Source organism: Rhinatrema bivittatum, chromosome 2 (assembly GCF_901001135.1).
Source record: "Rhinatrema bivittatum chromosome 2, aRhiBiv1.1, whole genome shotgun sequence".
NCBI classification, from domain to species: Eukaryota; Metazoa; Chordata; class Amphibia; order Gymnophiona; family Rhinatrematidae; genus Rhinatrema; species Rhinatrema bivittatum.
The window spans coordinates 223,330,352-223,348,171 of NC_042616.1; the positions used below are offsets into that span (position 1 = coordinate 223,330,352).

At 41.5% G+C, this 17,820-nt stretch overlaps 1 protein-coding gene across 4 annotated transcripts in view; it reads right to left on the minus strand.

Annotated features, from left to right (window-relative positions):
• Nucleotides 1–17,820, minus strand: part of ANKRD28 (ankyrin repeat domain 28) — an 805,300-nt gene that overhangs the window by 115,682 nt on the left and 671,798 nt on the right. For all 4 annotated transcript variants that reach the window (XM_029589217.1, XM_029589218.1, XM_029589216.1 and 1 more), the window contains one exon: nucleotides 12,762–12,844. In XM_029589217.1, coding sequence (XP_029445077.1) covers nucleotides 12,762–12,844 — 83 coding nt within the window. The remainder of the gene's footprint in view (nucleotides 1–12,761; nucleotides 12,845–17,820) is intronic.

A 17,820-nucleotide genomic window follows, 5' to 3' on the forward strand; every position in this document is an offset into this window, starting at 1 on the left:
TTCCAACGACTCCAGTCTTTTAGACTGGGATCCTAGATCTTTAATCATTTTAACATTCACCATTTGAGCTTGTACAGTTGTTTTCTCAACTTCTTTCAGCCTTTTTCCAAAATCTTTAAAATGACCCTCCGCCTTAAGATTCAAGGCTTGCATTTCTGCCTCCACTTTCTTATATCTATCATCTGCTTCTTTAACAAACTGCCAATATTGGCCATCACGTCCCACAGCAAGTCCAGGGTCACCGTGGCCGGTTTAGGGGATATTGAAAACTCACCCCTTTCCCGCTCCATCGACGATGCTGAAATTCCCACCGATGAAACCTCCAGCAGTCTCTTCTCCTCTTCACTCGGGTCAACTGGAGACATTGATGGCTCCGGATCTTCCAGACCTGGCGTAGCTGCTGCTCCCAGCAAGCTAGAAGAGAGTCTCCAGGGTAGCACCACTTCTCCATCTCGGCGTCCCCCCTCCGGCGAGTGGATGATGTCATCAGAGGGCGCCACATGCTGGGGGTCCGCCCGCTGCACAGGCGCCAGTGGAGGTCGGTAATCCGGGGGGACTGAGGCTGACCTCCCCAGGCAGCGCTGGAGCTCCCTCTCCAAACGCCGCAGCGGGGACTTCGTCACCCATTTTCACCACTAGAGCGGTCGCAAAGTCAGTAATCCGCTTCTGAACTTCGGGCAAGGGAGGGTCAGAGGGAAATACCCGCACCTTGCCTTTTCTTTTCGCAGGCAAACATGCAAACAGCTGTTCGCTCATTATTTTATAGACTTCTATCATATCAGCCATTTCTTCTCCAAACTGAAAAGCCCTAACCTGTTTAGCCTTTCCTCAATGGGGAATCATTCCATCTCCTTTATCATTTTTGTTGTCCTTCTCTGTACCTTTTCTAATTCTGCTATGTCTTTTTTGAGTTGCAGAGATGAGAAATGCACACAGTACTGAAGAAACGGTTGCACCGTGGAGCGATACAGAGACATTATGATATTCTAAAAACATAAGAAAATGCCAAACTGGGTCAGACCAAGGGTCCATCAAGTCCTGCATCCTGTTTCCAACAGTAGCCAATCTAGGCTACAAGTACCTGGCAAGTACCCAAAAACTAAGTTTATCCCATGCTACTGATGCTAGTAAAAGCAGTGGCTATTTTCTAAGTCAACTTGATTAATAGTGAGTAATGGACTTCTCCTCCAAGAACTTATCCAAACCTGTTTTAAACAAGCTATACTAACTGCACTAACCACACCCCATGGCAAAAAATTCCAGAGTTTAATTGTGCATTCAGTAAATAACTGATTCACATTTACCCGTTCTAGACCTCTCAGGATTTTAAACACCTCTATCATATCCCCCCTCAGCTATCTCTTCTCCAAACTGAACAGCCCTAACCTCTTTAGTCTTTCCTCATAAGGGACCTGCTCCATCTCCTTTATCATTTTGGTCGCCCTTCTCTGAACCTTCTCTATTGCAACTATATCTTTTCTGAGAGGCAGTGACCAGAATTGTACACAGTATTCAAGGTACAGTCTCACCTTGGAGTGATACAGACACATTATGACTTTTTCCATTTTATTCACCATTCCCTTCCTAATAATTCCTAACATTGTTTGCTTTTTTGACTGCTGCAGCTCACTGAGCCGACGATTTCAATGTATTATCCACTATGATGCTTAGATCTCTTTCCTGGGTGGTAGCTCCTAATATGGAACCTAACATCGAGTAACTATAGCATGGGTTATTTTTCCCTATATGCATCACCTTGCACTTATCCACATTAAATTTCATGTGCCATTTGGATGCCCAATTTTCCAGTCTCACAAGGCCCTCCTGCAATTTATCACAATCTGCTTGTGATTTAGCTACTTTGAATAATTTTGTACCATCAGCAAATTTGATTATCTCACTCGTCGTATTCCTTTCCAGATCATTTATAAATATATTGAAAAGCACGGGTCCTAGTACAGATCCCTGAGGCACTCCACTGCGCACCCCCCTCCACTGAGAAAATTGTCCATTTAATCCTATGCTCTGTTTCCTATCTTTTAACCACTTTGAAATCCACGAAAGGACATCGCCATCTATCCCATGACTTTTTACTTTTCCTATAAGTTTCTCATGAGGAACTTTGTCAAATGCCTTCTGAAAATCCAAATACACTACATCTATCGGTTCACCTTTATGTACATGTTTATTAACCCTTTCAAAAAAATGAAGAAGATTTATGAGGCAAGACTTGCCATGGGTAAAGCCATGCTGACTTTATTCCATTAAACCATGTCTTTCTATATGTTCTGTGATTTTGATCTTTAGAACACTTTCCACTATTTTGTCTGGCATGGAAGTCAGGCTATCTGGTCTGTAGTTTCCCGGATCGCCCCTGCAGCCCTTTTTAAACATTTGCTATCCTCCAGTCTTCAGGTACAATGGATGATTTTAATGATAGGCTACACATTTTTACTAACAGATCTGAAATTTCATTTTTGAGTTCCTTCAGAACCCTGGGGTGTACACCATCTGGTCCAGGTGATTTACTACTCTTCAGTTTGTCAATCAGGCCTTCCACATCTTCTAGGTTTACCATGATTTGGTTCAGTTCATCTGAATCATTACCCATTAAATTATTCTCCAGAACAGGTATCTCCCCAACATCCTCTTCAGTAAACACTGAAGAAAAATCATTTAATTTTTCCACGATGGCCTTATCTTCTCTAAGTGCCCCTTTAATCCCTCGATCATATAACGGGCCAACTGACTCCCTCACAGGCTTTCTGCTTCGGATATATTTAAAAAAGTTTTTACTGTGCATTTTGCCTCTATGGCCAACTTCTTTTCAAATTGTCTTACATTTAACTTGCCAATGCTTATGCTTTATCCTATTTTCTTCTGTTGGATCCTTCTTCCAATTTTTAAATGTAGATTTTTTGGCTAAAATAGCCTCTTCCACCTCACCTTTTAACCATGCCGGTAATCGTTTTGCCTTCCTTCCACCTTTCTTAATGTATGGAGTACATCTGGACTGTGCTTCTAGGATGGCATTTTTTAACAATGTCCATGTCTTTTGCATACTTTTTACCTTTGTAGCCGCTCTTTTCAGTTTTTTGCTATTTTTCTCATTTTACCAAAGTTTCCCTTTTGAAAGTTTAGCACTAGAGCCGTGGATTTGCTTACTGTCCCCTTCAAGTCATTAATTAAATTTGATCATATTATGATCACTATTGACAAGCGGTCCTACCGTTAACACTCTCACCAAATCCTGTGCTCCACTGAGAATTAGATCTAAAATTCCTCCCTCTCTCGTTGGCTCTTGAACCAATTGCTCCATAAAACTATAATTTATTCCATTCAGGAACTTTATCTCTCTAGCATGCCCCGATGTTACATTTACCCAGTCAATATTGGGGAAATTGAAATCTCTTGAATTACTTCACTACCAATTTGGCTAGTTCCATAAATTTCTCTTAGCATTTCACTGTCCGTCTCACCATCTTGGTCAGTGGATAGTAGAATTCTCCTATCACTATACTCTTCTCCAACACACAAGGGATTTCTACCCATAAAGATTCGATTGTGCATTTAGTCTCATGCAGGATCTTTATCCTGTTGTGCTCTATGCTATCATGTCATTGCGATATAATTTGTACCCGGTATAGCACTGTCCCATTGGTTATCCTCCTTCCACCATGTCTCTGAGATGCTAATTAAGTCTGTCATCATTCACTGCTCTACATGCTAATTCTCCCATCTTACTTAGACTTCTGGCATTAGCATACAAACATTTCAAAGTGTGTTTTTTGGTTGTATTTTCATTCTGCTTTTTAATTGATAGGGATAAATTGGAATCTTTTAGCTCAGGTGAGTTTTTAATTACAGGAACGTGGACTACGTTTCTTATTATTGGACTCTCACTGTTGGGATGCCCTAATTCTAATTCGTCATTAATATCCTTTGAAGATACCTCACTCTGAACCATGCGTTGCTGAGCGACTGTTGGCTTTCTCCTTTGTTCTAGTTTAAAAGCTGCTCTATCTCCTTTTTAAAGGTTAGTGTCAGCAGCTTGGTTCCACCCTGGTTAAGGTGGAGCCCAAAAGGTTCCCCAGTTCCTTTCCTAATAATTCTTTGCATCCATTTGCTTTCTTGGCTGCCGCCACACATTGAGCAAAGGATTTCAACACATTATCCACAACAGACAACCTTTTCCTCATTGGTGATTCCTAATGTGGAGCCTTGTCCTGTGTAACTACAATTTAGATTGTTCTTCTCTAAATGCATCACTTTGCATTTGTCCACATTAAATATAATTTGCCATTGCATGCTTAGTCTCCCAGTCTTGCAAGGACTCTTACAATTTTTCATAATCTTCTTGTGATTTAAAACTGACTAATTTTATGTCATCTACAAATCTGATCACCTCACTCATACTCACTTCCAGGTCATTTATAGATCCCTGGGGTATTCCAATATTCACCCTTCTCCACTGAGAAAATGGATCATTTAGTCATACTCTCTTGTTCTCTTTTAACCAGTTCCCAATCTACAATAGAACATTGCCTCCTATCCCATAACACTTTAATTTCCTCAGAAGTTTCTCATGAGGGACTTTCTCAAATGTTTTCTAGAAATCCAGATACACTATATAAATTAGTTTACTTCTTGGGATAAGGAAATAGCGGCAGAAGAACCCCTTGCCATGGTCTTTGGGAAAGATAGGGTCTATTGCCTGCTGGTTGAAAAGTGAATCCATCTCGAGAGACAGCTGGGTTAAGTAAAATGGATTTGGATTGAAGGCTAAAAATGGATGAAGCACCGGGAGACAAGAGAAGTGCAAACAGTACCCAGACTCTACAATTCTGAGGACCCAACAGTCCTTGGTGATCTTCCACCACTCTTCCAGGAACAGGTGAATCCATCCCCAAATGGTAGGGTTGAGTTGTGAGGATCAAGACTTGTTAAAAACTCAGAGCAGTCTTGGGATGGGCCTGCTGTTGTGTTTTAGGATGTCTCTCATGCTGATGTTCACGAGCCAGAAGCTGCTGCATAAGGGGGACATTAGCACTCGAATTGGTGGAAAGGGCATCTCTGGAAGAAGGGATATTTATAAGAAAAGTAAGGATGTATAGATGAAGAAGGCTATTCCACCCTTATTGATAAGTACTGAATTGTCACAAGTTGCTCCTTGATGGGGCTGACAATTTATCTAATCTTGTCCCTGGACCATGGAAAAACAGGCAACTTTTCATGAATGTCCTCATGTAGGTTGCTAGCTCTAATTGCTGCACCAGAGGATCTTGCTGCGGTATCATTTCTTTTCAATAATTCATACACTGACCAGAGATAATCATACTATTTTGTATTCAAAAAGGTTTGCTGATAGCCTTGCTGCTTCCACTTGAGGGACTCTATGAGAACTTTCAATTTATTGATGCAGCCATGTAAATATTGTACCATGTAAAGTTGATGGGCAGCAAAGTGGGTATTGAGCAGTGAACTCTGAAAGACTTTCTTCTTGAAGATGTCCAACAACCTAGGGTGTCCTTGTTTGAGAAAATCCTGCTCTTTTTAGCCCATTTCAACGTTGACTCCATAACCGCAGACTGGTGCAGCAGTTGGACCATAGCAGCCTAGAGATTGTTGGATCCTATATTTGAGGTCCAGTTTTCTAGCTGCTGGGGGGCCAAGAGGCTGAATTATCCAATATTCTCAATCCCATAGGATTGAGTGAATAGTATCACTGCTGGCTCAGCAGGAATTTCCAAAATCCACAGTATTCAAAGCCCTCTACCGTTAGGAATATAGAGTCTGATCCAGCCAAACACTTGGGGAGAAGACCCAGATGCTGCCTTTTCTGCAGACAAAGCCTCAGAGAGGAAAATGCTTGTCTGTTGGGGCTTGGAACCTGAGGAATTTCTGCAAATCAGTGAAGCTTCCTCCCCTGATGAACTGGAGATCATTACTGGTGCAGCCGCCATTGATACCAATTTCCCTCCAGGAACAGATGACATAAGAACATAAGAAAATGCCATACTAGGTCAGACCAAGGGTCCATCAAGCCCAGCATCCTGTTTCCAACAGTGGCCAATCCAGGCCATAAGAACCTGGCAAGTACCCAAAAATTAAGTCTATTCTATGTTACCGTTGCTAAGGGCAGTGGCTATTCTCTAAGTGAACTTAATAGCAGGTAATGGACTTCTCCTCCAAGAACTTATCCAATCCTTTTTTAAACACAGCTATACTAACTGCACTAACCACATCCTCTGGCAACATATTCCAGAGTTTAATTGTGCGTTGAGTAAAAAAGAACTTTCTCAGATTAGTTTTAAATGTGCCCCATGCTAACTTCATGGAGTGCCCCCTAGTCTTTCTACTATCCAAAAGAGTAAATAACCGATTCACATCTACCTGTTCTAGACCTCTCATGATTTTAAACATCTCTTATCATATCCCCCCTCAGCCATCTCTTCTCCAAGCTGAAAAGTCCTAACCTCTTTAATCTTTCCTCATAGGGGAGCTGTTTCATTCCCCTTATCATTTTGGTAGCCTTTCTCTGTACCTTCTCCATCGCAATTATAGCTTTTTTGAGATGCGGCGACCAGAACTGTACACAGTATTCAAGGTTTGGTCTCACCATGGAGCGATACAGAGGCATTATGATATTTTCCGTTTTATTTACCATTCCCTTTCTAATAATTCCTAACATTCTGTTTGCTTTTTTGACTGCCGCAGCACACTGAACTGACGATTTCAATGTGTTATCCACTATGACGCCTAGATCTCTTTCTTGGTTTGTAGCACCTAATATGGAACCCAACATTGTGTAATTATAGCATGGGTTATTTTTCCCTATATGCATCAGCTTGCACTTATCCACATTAAATTTCATCTGCCATTTGGATGCCCAATTTTCCAGTCTCACAAGGCCTTCCTGCAATTTATCACAATCTGCTTGTGATTTAACTACTCTGAACAATTTTGTGTCATCTGCAAATTTGATTATCTCACTCGTCGTATTTCTTTCCAGATCATTTATAAATATATTGAAAAGTAAGGGTCCCAATACAGATCCCTGAGGCACTCCACTATCCACTCCCTTCCACTGAGAAAATTGGCCATTTAATCCTACTCTCTGTTTCCTGTCTTTTAGCCAGTTTGTAATCCACGAAAGGACATCACCACCTATCCCATGAGTTTTTACTTTTCCTAGAAGCCTCTCATGAGGAACTTTGTCAAACGCCTTCTGAAAATCCAAGTATACTACATCTACCAGTTCACCTTTATCCAATGTTTATTAACTCCTTCAAAAAAGTGAAGCAGATTTGTGAGGCAAGACTTGCCTTAGGTAAAGCCATGCTGACTTTGTTCCATTAAACCATGTCTTTCTATATGTTCTGTGATTTTGATGTTTAGAACACTTTCCATTATTTTTCCAGGCACTGAAGTCAGGCTAACCGATCTGTAGTTTCCCGGATCGCCCCTGGAGCCCTCTTTAAATATTGGGGTTACATTTGCTATCCTCCAATCTTCAGGTACAATGGATGATTTTAATGATAGGTTACAAACTTTTACTAATAGGTCTGAAATTTCATTTTTTCGTTCCTTCAGAACTCTGGGGTGTATACCATCCGGTCCAGGTGATTTATTTGGCACTGGTGCAAGTACCTGGCTACTAGGCAGCTGAATAGATTCAACAGATGTATTGACATCAATGCACTCTATGCAGGGGCACCAATGCTCCATATGGCCTTATACAAGGCCTGTTGGATTTACATATCCAACTCATCCTCACAGATTGCTGATGCAACTCAAAACATTGCTCTGTTTCAATGGCAGGGGGAAAAGAGGAATTGGATTCGTTCAGCAACTGGGGGACCCGACTTTTACGGTCTAGGGAAACAAGTATGGGGGCAATTTGCTGAAGCAGCGGTTACAACCCTTTACCAATAAGACTGATTCTTTGATACAAGTCAGACAATGCTCTCTGCTTCAACAGCAAGGCATAACAGGGAATTGGATTCAACAGCAATCAACGAGGGCTAGTATGGAAAACTGATAAGCATGGGGGTAATGGAGAATTGGATTCAAACAGCAAACAATGAAAGCCCTGAGTTTTATGGTCTGGGAAACAGATAAGCATGGGGTAATCTACATGGCACAGCAGATACTACCATAAGCTTACTGGGCAGACTGGATGGACCATTTGGTCCTTTTCTGCCTTCATCTCTGTTTCTATGATAGCATCACTGGTTGGGAGGCAGGGGAGGAGGCCAAGTCTTACTGGGAAGCCAGAGATGTGTCGATGGCAGACACCTGGACCCTTAAAGAGTGTTGCAGTTCCTGGGAATGCATCAAGAATAAACTCTCTTTGCGGGATCACTTTGGGGGATCCATAGCCTCAGTCAGAATGTTCCTGCTCCCAGCATCATGCATTGATGGAGACTATAGCTGATGCTTCATTGCCTTCACTCGACTCCAGAGCTGAAGCCAGTGAATCCTTGGCCTTCTTTGAAAGGGAAAACTCAAATGATGGTGTGTTCTTGTGGTCCTTACCGATTCTCGATACTGAGGGAATTTGATGCCCTCTGAGGAAGGTGGGATGAGCTCTCTTTCCCATAGGAACATTTCAGTCCTGGGTTTTGGGCCAGTGCTTCCATTAATTAAACTAGGCGGTTTCCAAGAGTACCAAAATTTTGGAGGTGGCAAGATTCCAGTAGCACGAGGCTTGGAGAGGGAATGACAATACTGCTAAACAAGAGAATGCTGTGCTGAGCTGTCACCAATAGATAAAGTTGAGGATGGGGGTGCATGACTGAAGGTCTATCTAAGGTGCCATATACTCTTGCACCATGCCCTGCCTGGATTTCTTCGCTGTTCGAATGTCCAGTGTGCAGTGGTTGAACGAAATATCATGGAACTTCTGCCTTGATGAGAGCTCAAGCAAGCTCCCAGGCTAGAGGCCTACCCGTAAAATATGCAAACTGCAGGTCCCATGAGGCACCAAAGGCACAAAAACAGATGAATTGAAGGAGACAACACTAAACAAGCTGCTAATGCAGCCTTATTTATTAAAGGAAAGAAGAAACCTCTGCCAGGCTGCACTGGGCCCTTCCATGTGGCAGGCCAAGAGAAACCTTAAAAAAGGGAAAAACATTTGAAATAACCACAAACTACCCAAATATACATATGGGAAAAAATCTTGCAGGGCCATACTAGAAAAAACAGAAGCTCCAGAAATTTCACTGCAGTAACTGAGGCAGAGGTCAAAGCACCATGTCTTACAGACTCTGCAGTAGAGCATGCTGAAAGCTCTAAAATATTTGAAATCAAAGTTCTGTGCAGGCTCCATCCATGTGTGAGAACTGCTATCCTGCTTATCCTCACAGAATACATCCCAGCCAAAGGAAGAATAGCGTCACTTGGAACTTTAAGAAAATATCTCCAGGATGTGCTCAAATACGTCACACAAAGGAATAAGGTAGGAGACAATGGGAAATTTATAAACCTCAGATATATCTGGCCTGATTCTCCAATTTTGTAGATATATTACACTGGGGAACACAATTTTCATTGAGTTAGATCTGACACTTGTTTTTGACTAACTTTTGACATCTGAATCCAAAAATGACCCCAGTTTTTCTCTAACATGTCAAATGTTTAAGGTACAGGATACCCTCCCTTTGTCCCAAAAATTATACAAAATGTACATACGAAGGAAATAAAAATAAACTACCTGAATATACTGTTTAAATTTATTTTATTCATACAAAGGCTATATATTGTTACTGTAAATCAAATTGTGTACAAGAAGTAAAGTTCTGCTACCAAACATACATATTAAGGTAAAAATTTACGCTTATAGCTTTTCCGGCAGTGTTCAATCTGTGGACAATCTCGCCTGATGCTCCAACAATAGTCAGCCATCATATGTACATCCCATCTACCCTATTACCGTGCCTCCATGACCTTCAAATCTTGGTGGAATCGTTCACCTTGCTCATCACTGACTGCACCAAGGTTTTTTGGGAAGTCAGCAAGATGACTATGCAGAAAATGCACCTTGATGCTCATGTTGCAACGAAGCATTTTGAAGTTCTCCAAGAGTTTCTGGACAATTTCGGTGTAATTCTGTGCTCGTGTATTTCCCAAGAAAGTCCCTGACAAGGTTTTTGAATGACAACCAAGCATTCTTTTGGAGTTCTGACATTGTCCCGATGAAATGTTCATCTTTAATGAGCTGCCGAATCTGTGGACCGTCAAACACACCAGCCTTTATCTTTTCAAACGACAGGCTAGGAAATGCCAAAATGAGATACTTGAAACAGTCTCCTTCCAGTTAGCAAAGCTTTAACAAATTGCTTCATGAGACCCAGTTTTATGTGCAGAGGTGGGAATATAATGTTCTTTCTGTCAACAAGTGGCTCATGTAGAATGTTTGGATCACCAGGTTTGAGGTCAGATCTTGGAGGCCAATTCGCCTGCAGCTAATGCTTCTCACGAGCTCTGCTGTCCCACATACACAGAAAACAGGATACTTGGTGTATTCGCGTTGCAGACCAAGAAGGAAGCAGACCATTTTAAGGCCAACACCTATGCAAAGCGCTAAGATAGCGCACTTTGCGATAAACAGCCTATTACCATAAAACATGCCCCTTTTCCTATCGCATGCGATATTTAGTGCATTTTGATAAATCCAGGCCTAAGATAGAGAAAAAAACTTGACGTGATAGAAGAAAACTAACTGCAGTTTTGAAATCAGCATGCCTATTTAAGTCTAAAACAGCTGAAAAATTGAACTCAACAGGAATTATGTTAAAAATTGTTCCCCAGTGTTATCTTTAGATATAACCGAATTAGAACCTTCTAATGTGCTAGTCCTCTGAACCAAGGTCTCAATCTTTCCTGAGTAATCAATTATATTGTAAATGTCTACAAATTCTTCAGACTTTAGGAGATCAAAGGGTCAAGGGCTATAATAACTGCCCATTACAACTTCAAAATAATTATTTATGGCTTTTCTATAACATTCTTCAGCTAGCAACAGCTTCAACAGAGGGAGAGAGATTCACCGTAGTCATTCCTACAGAATTGTGAGTTCCCATTGGCTGGTCAGTATTGCTTCTGATAGCCCTGGGTTCTACAGCACTCACTGGAGCTATCACCTGACCTGATTTCCCATGGCCTGTCTCACATATGGTTGCATACTTTTGGATTAGTCCAAAATCTTCCAGTTCACCCCTTTGTCAGGTGCCAAGGTCCTTGCCATATTGATATCAGATGACATAAATAGCTTGGCAGTGAAAGTGCATTCTAAAATTAGAGTAGGAGCTCAATAGTCAGGACCACTAATAATGTTTTATCTCGATGGATAGAAGGATTAATCAGCCACACAAATGGGAGATGTTGCCTGATGGTGCCAAGATGGGAAAACTAAGAGTTCAGAAAAATTGAGAAGTGTTTTCCTTCTCGGCCCTATTGGATGACATCACTCACTTGTGAGAATGAATTTATCCTGCTTGTCCACAGAGAATAAGAATTATATCCAGTTCTTGCTGGATGATCGCTTCATATCTAGACTGGGCAATGGAAACTTCCCCAGAAATGCAGGCTGGCCAAAGCACAAAACGTATCATGGAAGTTTGACAATGTTCAGAAGACAAGTCCTTGTCTTCCCATTTTGTTCGGCCATACTGATAACATTTTAAAGAGGAACTCCCCTCCCACATCATCCAAGTTTACAGCAAAGCTCAAGTAGCCAGGAATTAATCCATTAGCGGTATCTTTGACTCCCCTCCCCCCGCCAAGGCATGACTCTTGAGGATATCTATGTGGTTGCTTTTTGGTGGTATTATACAGTCTTAAGCATTTTCTCCCTCACAGACTAGTCTGCTATCTAGCAGGCCGATACAGTACAGTGCGCTCCGACGGAGCGCACTGTTAGCCTGGTCTTGGACGCGCGTTTTCCCTTACCCCTTATTCAGTAAGGGGAGGAAAACGCACGTCCAACCTGCGGCACCTAATAGCGCCCTCAACATGCAAATGCATGTTGATGGCCCTATTAGGTATGCATGCAGGATACAAAAAGTAAAATGTGCAGCCAAGCCACACATTTTACTTTCAGAAATTAGCGCCGACCCAAAGGTTGGCGCTAATTTCTTCCGGCACCGGGAAATATCATGGCGATATTAAGTCGGAGGTCCCGAAGAGTAAAAAAAAGGTAAAAAATAAAAAAAATTTTGAATTCGGCCTGCGGCTGTCGGGCTGAAAACCAGACGCTCAATTTTGCCGGCGTCCGGTTTCCAAGCCTTGGCTGTCAGCGGGCTCGAGAACCAATGCCGGCAAAATTAAGCGTCGGCTGTCAAAGCCACTGACAGCCGCCGCTCCCGTCAAAAAGGCTGCCGGGCCTCATTTAAATACTGCATCGTGCGCACCGGCGAGTGGCCGGTGCACATGCCGGGAGAGCAGGCATTCGCCCGCTCTCTCGCAGACTTTACTGTATCAGCCTGTAGATCGGGCTCTAACAGTGATCTAATGTGACTACAGTGGCAAAAGGTAGCTTTCTGGAATAATTAACGATGCCAGATTTCATCACAATAAGAATGTCTCCCACAGTGCTCCAAGCTCAACAAAGCTAATGTGAAGAAATCAACAATAGAAATTTAGTTCAATCAAATTTATTAAAATATTAATTACTTCCATTGTAACAGTAAGATAATTCAAAACATTTTTCCTCAAATTAGTTTTCTATTATCCAAAATGTTAAAACAAGTACATACCTTGCTGCAAGCCAAATGGAGTGCTGCATTCTTATTGTTATCTTGCAAGGTTAGGTCAGCCTTTGCACTGCTAACCAGTACCTCTGAAATGAATACAAATTTGTGTGAACTACAGTTCCTAACAAGCATCCTCAAATTTAATACATTAATCTTTGACCCCAAGTATGAATAACTGAATACTGCAATTCTATCATGTGAACCATATTAAATACAGTTTGAAACCCAGCTTCCTACAGTTAGGGAGGGAAAGCCTTTTCCTGGTAACTCAGTGAAAACAGACAGAACTGTGGTACCAATGTGAAGTAATCCTCTTTTCTCCATTTGAGAATTCCTACAACGGCTTGTCAAAGATGAAGTGACAAGGAGAGAAGAGAGAAAGGGCTGCAAGAACAAATACAACATGCCCCTCGTTTGTAAGGCTTTTCTTCCTAATGGAAGAGGAATAGAGGCTGGAAACACCAAATAAGCTGGGGTTGCTTTGAATATACATACTCTGCAACACGCTACATAACAAGGTAACTGCTCGTTATGAGGACATTTGTACGGGTTCCGACCCTGAAGCAGTCTTTGTGTTCTGACTGCTCCCCTCTGGACGGCTCCCGTGGTTTATTCTTTATTATGCGTTCAAACCAATTTTTCTTTTTTGCTTTTTTACTTGAAATTAAAAAGTCCACTACCCAATTCTCTCATCAGTATACCCGTATGGCAGACCGACCCTTTACCTTCAATTTCGTCAATACTTATGTGCACTTGCTGCATAAGTTTTGTTAGCTAAATCCAATGAGGCTTAGGTCCGGTCCGCCTGCCCGACACGGTCCATGTTTCGGCGGTTGCCTGCTTCAGGGGCTGCGGGAACTGGAATGGAATCGAGTTTACCTATGGACTGTTTTTCTCCGTAATCTCATTCCCGTGAGCTGCGCCTTCACTTACAAGTCGTGAAGGCGCCGCTCACGGGAATGAGATTACGGAGAAAAACAGTCCATAGGTAAACTCGATTCCATTCCAGTTCCCGCAGCCCCTGAAGCAGGCAACCGCCGAAACATGGACCGTGTCGGGCAGGCGGACCGGACCTAAGCCTCATTGGATTTAGCTAACAAAACGTATGCAGCAAGTGCACATAAGTATTGACGAAATTGAAGGTAAAGGGTCGGTCTGCCATACGGGTATACTGATGAGAGAATTGGGTAGTGGACTTTTTAATTTCAAGTAAAAAAGCAAAAAAGAAAAATTGGTTTGAACACATAATAAAGAATAAACCACGGGAGCCGTCCAGAGGGGAGCAGTCAGAACACAAAGACTGCTTCAGGGTCGGAACCCGTACAAATGTCCTCATAACGAGCAGTTACCTTGTTATGTAGCGTGTTGCAGAGTTTTTGCACAAGGCAACGAGGTTGGTTGATATATTGAATATACATACAGCTGCCTTATTTGTGATGTTTGCTTTTTTGCGAGATTAAGATTTGGTTCTTTGTATTTTTGTCATACCCAAACCCTGTTTATGGGTTTCAAAGTTTGGGTTTTTCCTGATCAGATTAGAGTGAAGGAAAAAATGTCTGGACATGTGTTATGAGGCTTTGGGGACTAGATTCTTTTTACGTTCCCTTTGTAAATGTTTGCTTGTATTGGCTAATGAGACTTTTCTTTAAAAAATTGATTCTAGAGCTTTTGGAAGAGATGGGTCCTCAGGAACTCGATGTGATTTTGGGATGATGGTGAGTTTAGCAGGGATGTTGTCTGGATTTAATTAGAATAGGAATGTGTGTCTTCTTGAAAGAGACTGCTTTTGTTATTTTTGCCTTTGTTTCTCCTGGTATTTTCTGGGGCTTCCTTCAAATATTATATTGGTGTATGTAAGCAGCTGTTTTTTGATTTATTATATTTATTGCTTATTGGTTGCTTTTTCTGTACAAGTTTATGCTTGTATTTACATGAAATCTTATAAAAATAGAAAAAAAAGACATCAAGAAGCAAGCAAACATGAAAAGAAACAGAAGGGAAAGAGTTAGATGTTTACAAATCAGAGAAGAAAAAACTATTTGGAAGGGAAATTACAATACAAATAGCAACAGATACTTAAGTCCTATAGAGGGCTTCTGCTGGACCCCTGAGGCTATCAGTATCTTCAAGCAGTAACACTTCCTGTCAGATTACATGCTGTTCTCAGTCCTATCCCCCATTCCTCCTAGAGAGTAAAGAACATAAGAACATGCCATATTGGGTCAGACCAAGGGTCCATCAAGCCCAGCATCCTGTTTCCAACAGTGGCCAATCCAGGCCATAAGAACCTGGCAAGTACCCAAAAACTAAGTCTATTCCATGTTACCGTTGCTAGTAATAGCGGTGGTTATTATCTAAGTCAACTTAATTAATAGCAGGTAATGGACTTCTCCTCCAAGAACTTATCCAATCCTTTTTTAAACAAAGCTATACTAACTGCACTAACCACAACCTCTGGCAACAAATTCCAGAGTTTAATTGTGCGTTGAGTGAAAAAGAACTTTCTCTGATTAGTTTTAAATGTGCCACATGCTAACTTCATGGGGTGCCCCCTAGTCTTTCTATTATCCGAAAGAGTAAAAAAATGATTCACATCTACCCGTTCTAGACCTCTCATGATTTTAAACATCTCTTATCATATCCCCCTCAGCCGTCTCTTCTCCAAGCTGAAAAGTCCTAACCTCTTTAGTCTTTCCTCATGGGGGAGCTGTTCCATTCCCTTTATCATTTTGGTAGCCCTTCTCTGTACCTTCTCCATCGCAATTATATCTTTTTTAACAAGTGGCGACCAGAATTGTATACAATATTCAAGGTGCGGTCTCACCAAGGAGCGATACAGAGGCATTATGACATTTTCCGTTTTATTCATCATTCCCTTTCTAATAATTCCCAATATTCTGTTTGCTTTTTTGACTGCCGCAGCACACTGAACCGATGATTTCAATGTGTTATCCACTATGACGCCTAGATCTCTTTCTTGGGTAGTAGCACCTAATATGGAACCTAACATTGTGTAACTATAGCATGGGTTATTTTTCCCTATATGCATCACCTTGCACTTGTCCATATTAAATTTCATCTGCCATTTAGATGCCCAATTTTCCAGCCTCACAAGGTCTTCCTGCAATTTATCACAATCTGCTTGTGATTTAACTACTCTGAACAATTTTGTATCATCTGCAAATTTGATTACCTCACTCGTCGTATTTCTTTCCAGATCATTTATAAATATATTGAAAAGTAAGGGTCCCAGTACAGATCCCTGAGGCACTCCACTGCCCACTCCCTTCAACTGAGAAAATTGTCCATTTAATCCTACTCTCTGTTTCGTGTCTTTTAGCCAGTTTGTAATCCACGAAAGGACATTGCCACCTATCCCATGACTTTTTATTTTTCCTAGAAGCCTCTCATGAGGAACTTTGTCAAATGCCTTCTGAAAATCCAAGTATACTATATCTACTGGTTCACCTTTATCCACATGTTTATTAACTCCTTCATAAAAGTGAAGCAGATTTGTGAGGCAAGACTTGCCTTGGGTAAAGCCATGCCTACTTTGTTCCATTAAACCATGTCTGTCTATATGTTTTGAGATTTTGATGTTTAGAACACTTTCCACTATTTTTCCTGGCACTGAAGTCAGGCTAACCGGTCTGTAATTTCCCGGATCTCCCCTGGAGCCCTTTTTAAATATGGGGGTTACATTAGCTATCCTCCAGTCTTCAGGTACAGTGGATGATTTTAATGATAGGTTACAAATTTTTACTAATAGGTCTGAAATTTCATTTTTTAGTTCCTTCAGAACTCTGGGGTGTATACCATCCGGTCCAGGTGATTTACTTCTCTTCAGGTTATCAATCAGGTCTACCACATCTTCTAGGTTCACCGTGATTTGGTTCAGTCCATCTGAATCATTACCCATGAAAACCTTCTCCAGTACGGGTACCTCCCCAACATCCTCTTCAGTAAACACAGAAGAAAAGAAATCATTTAATCTTTCCGCGATGGCCTTATCTTTAAGTGCCCCTTTAACCCCTCGATCATCTAATGGTCCAAATGACTCCCTCACAGACTTTCTGCTTCGGATATATTTTAAAAAGTTTTTACTGTGAGTTTTTGCCTCTATGGCCAACTTCTTTTCAAATTCTCTCTTAGCTTGTCTTATCAATGTCTTACATTTAACTTGCCAATGTTTATGCATTTTCCTATTTTCCTCTGTTGGATCCTTCTTCCAATTTTTGAATGAAGATCTTTTGGCTAAAATAGCTTCTTTCACCTCCCCTTTTAACCATGCCGGTAATTGTTTTGCCTGCTTTCCACCTTTCTTAATGTGTGGAATACATCTGGATTGTGCTTCTAGGATGGTGGTATTCTCATTACAGGATTCAACCTCAATCTAGTTTTATGTAAGTGATAACATTTAAGAGGACATCCAGTTACATATATAGAGATTTCAATGGATTTCTACCAGTATGAGTTTTTATCAGAAAGGATTGTTCCATTTGTTAAAGGGAGAATAGAGAAGTACTTAGTATGGGTTTTTAGCTCCTCCATGTGGGAGCCTAGACGTGTGTGCTCTCAGAGAATATAAACACCTGCCACCATCTTAGTGTGTGGATTTTGAGTTGGCCCTTTAGGGTGAGTGCGGAGAACTACCCTGTCATGCAGAATTTTAGTGTAAGGCGGGTAGGTAACTAATGCCTGCAATTCACTAACTCTGCGAGCGGACATGATAGCGAGAAGGAAAACTACTTTCCACGTGAGATAACGAAGATCAAAGGAGTGGAGAGGCTCAAACGGAGGTTTCATAAGCCGCCCCAAAACTACGTTAAGGTCCCAAGCAGGGGCCGGAGGGCGCAGTGGAGGTTTTAAGTGGAGCAAACCTCTCAAAGCATGTTACTAAGGGTTGTGTCGAAATAGGAACATCCACCACGCCTTTAAGAAATGCGGCTAACGTGCTGACATGCACGCTGATGGAGGAAGTTTTCAGGCCTGCCTCCAACAAGTGCCAGAGATAGTCCAGAAACTTCACAGTGGAATAAGCGAAGAGGTCTAAGGACATAGA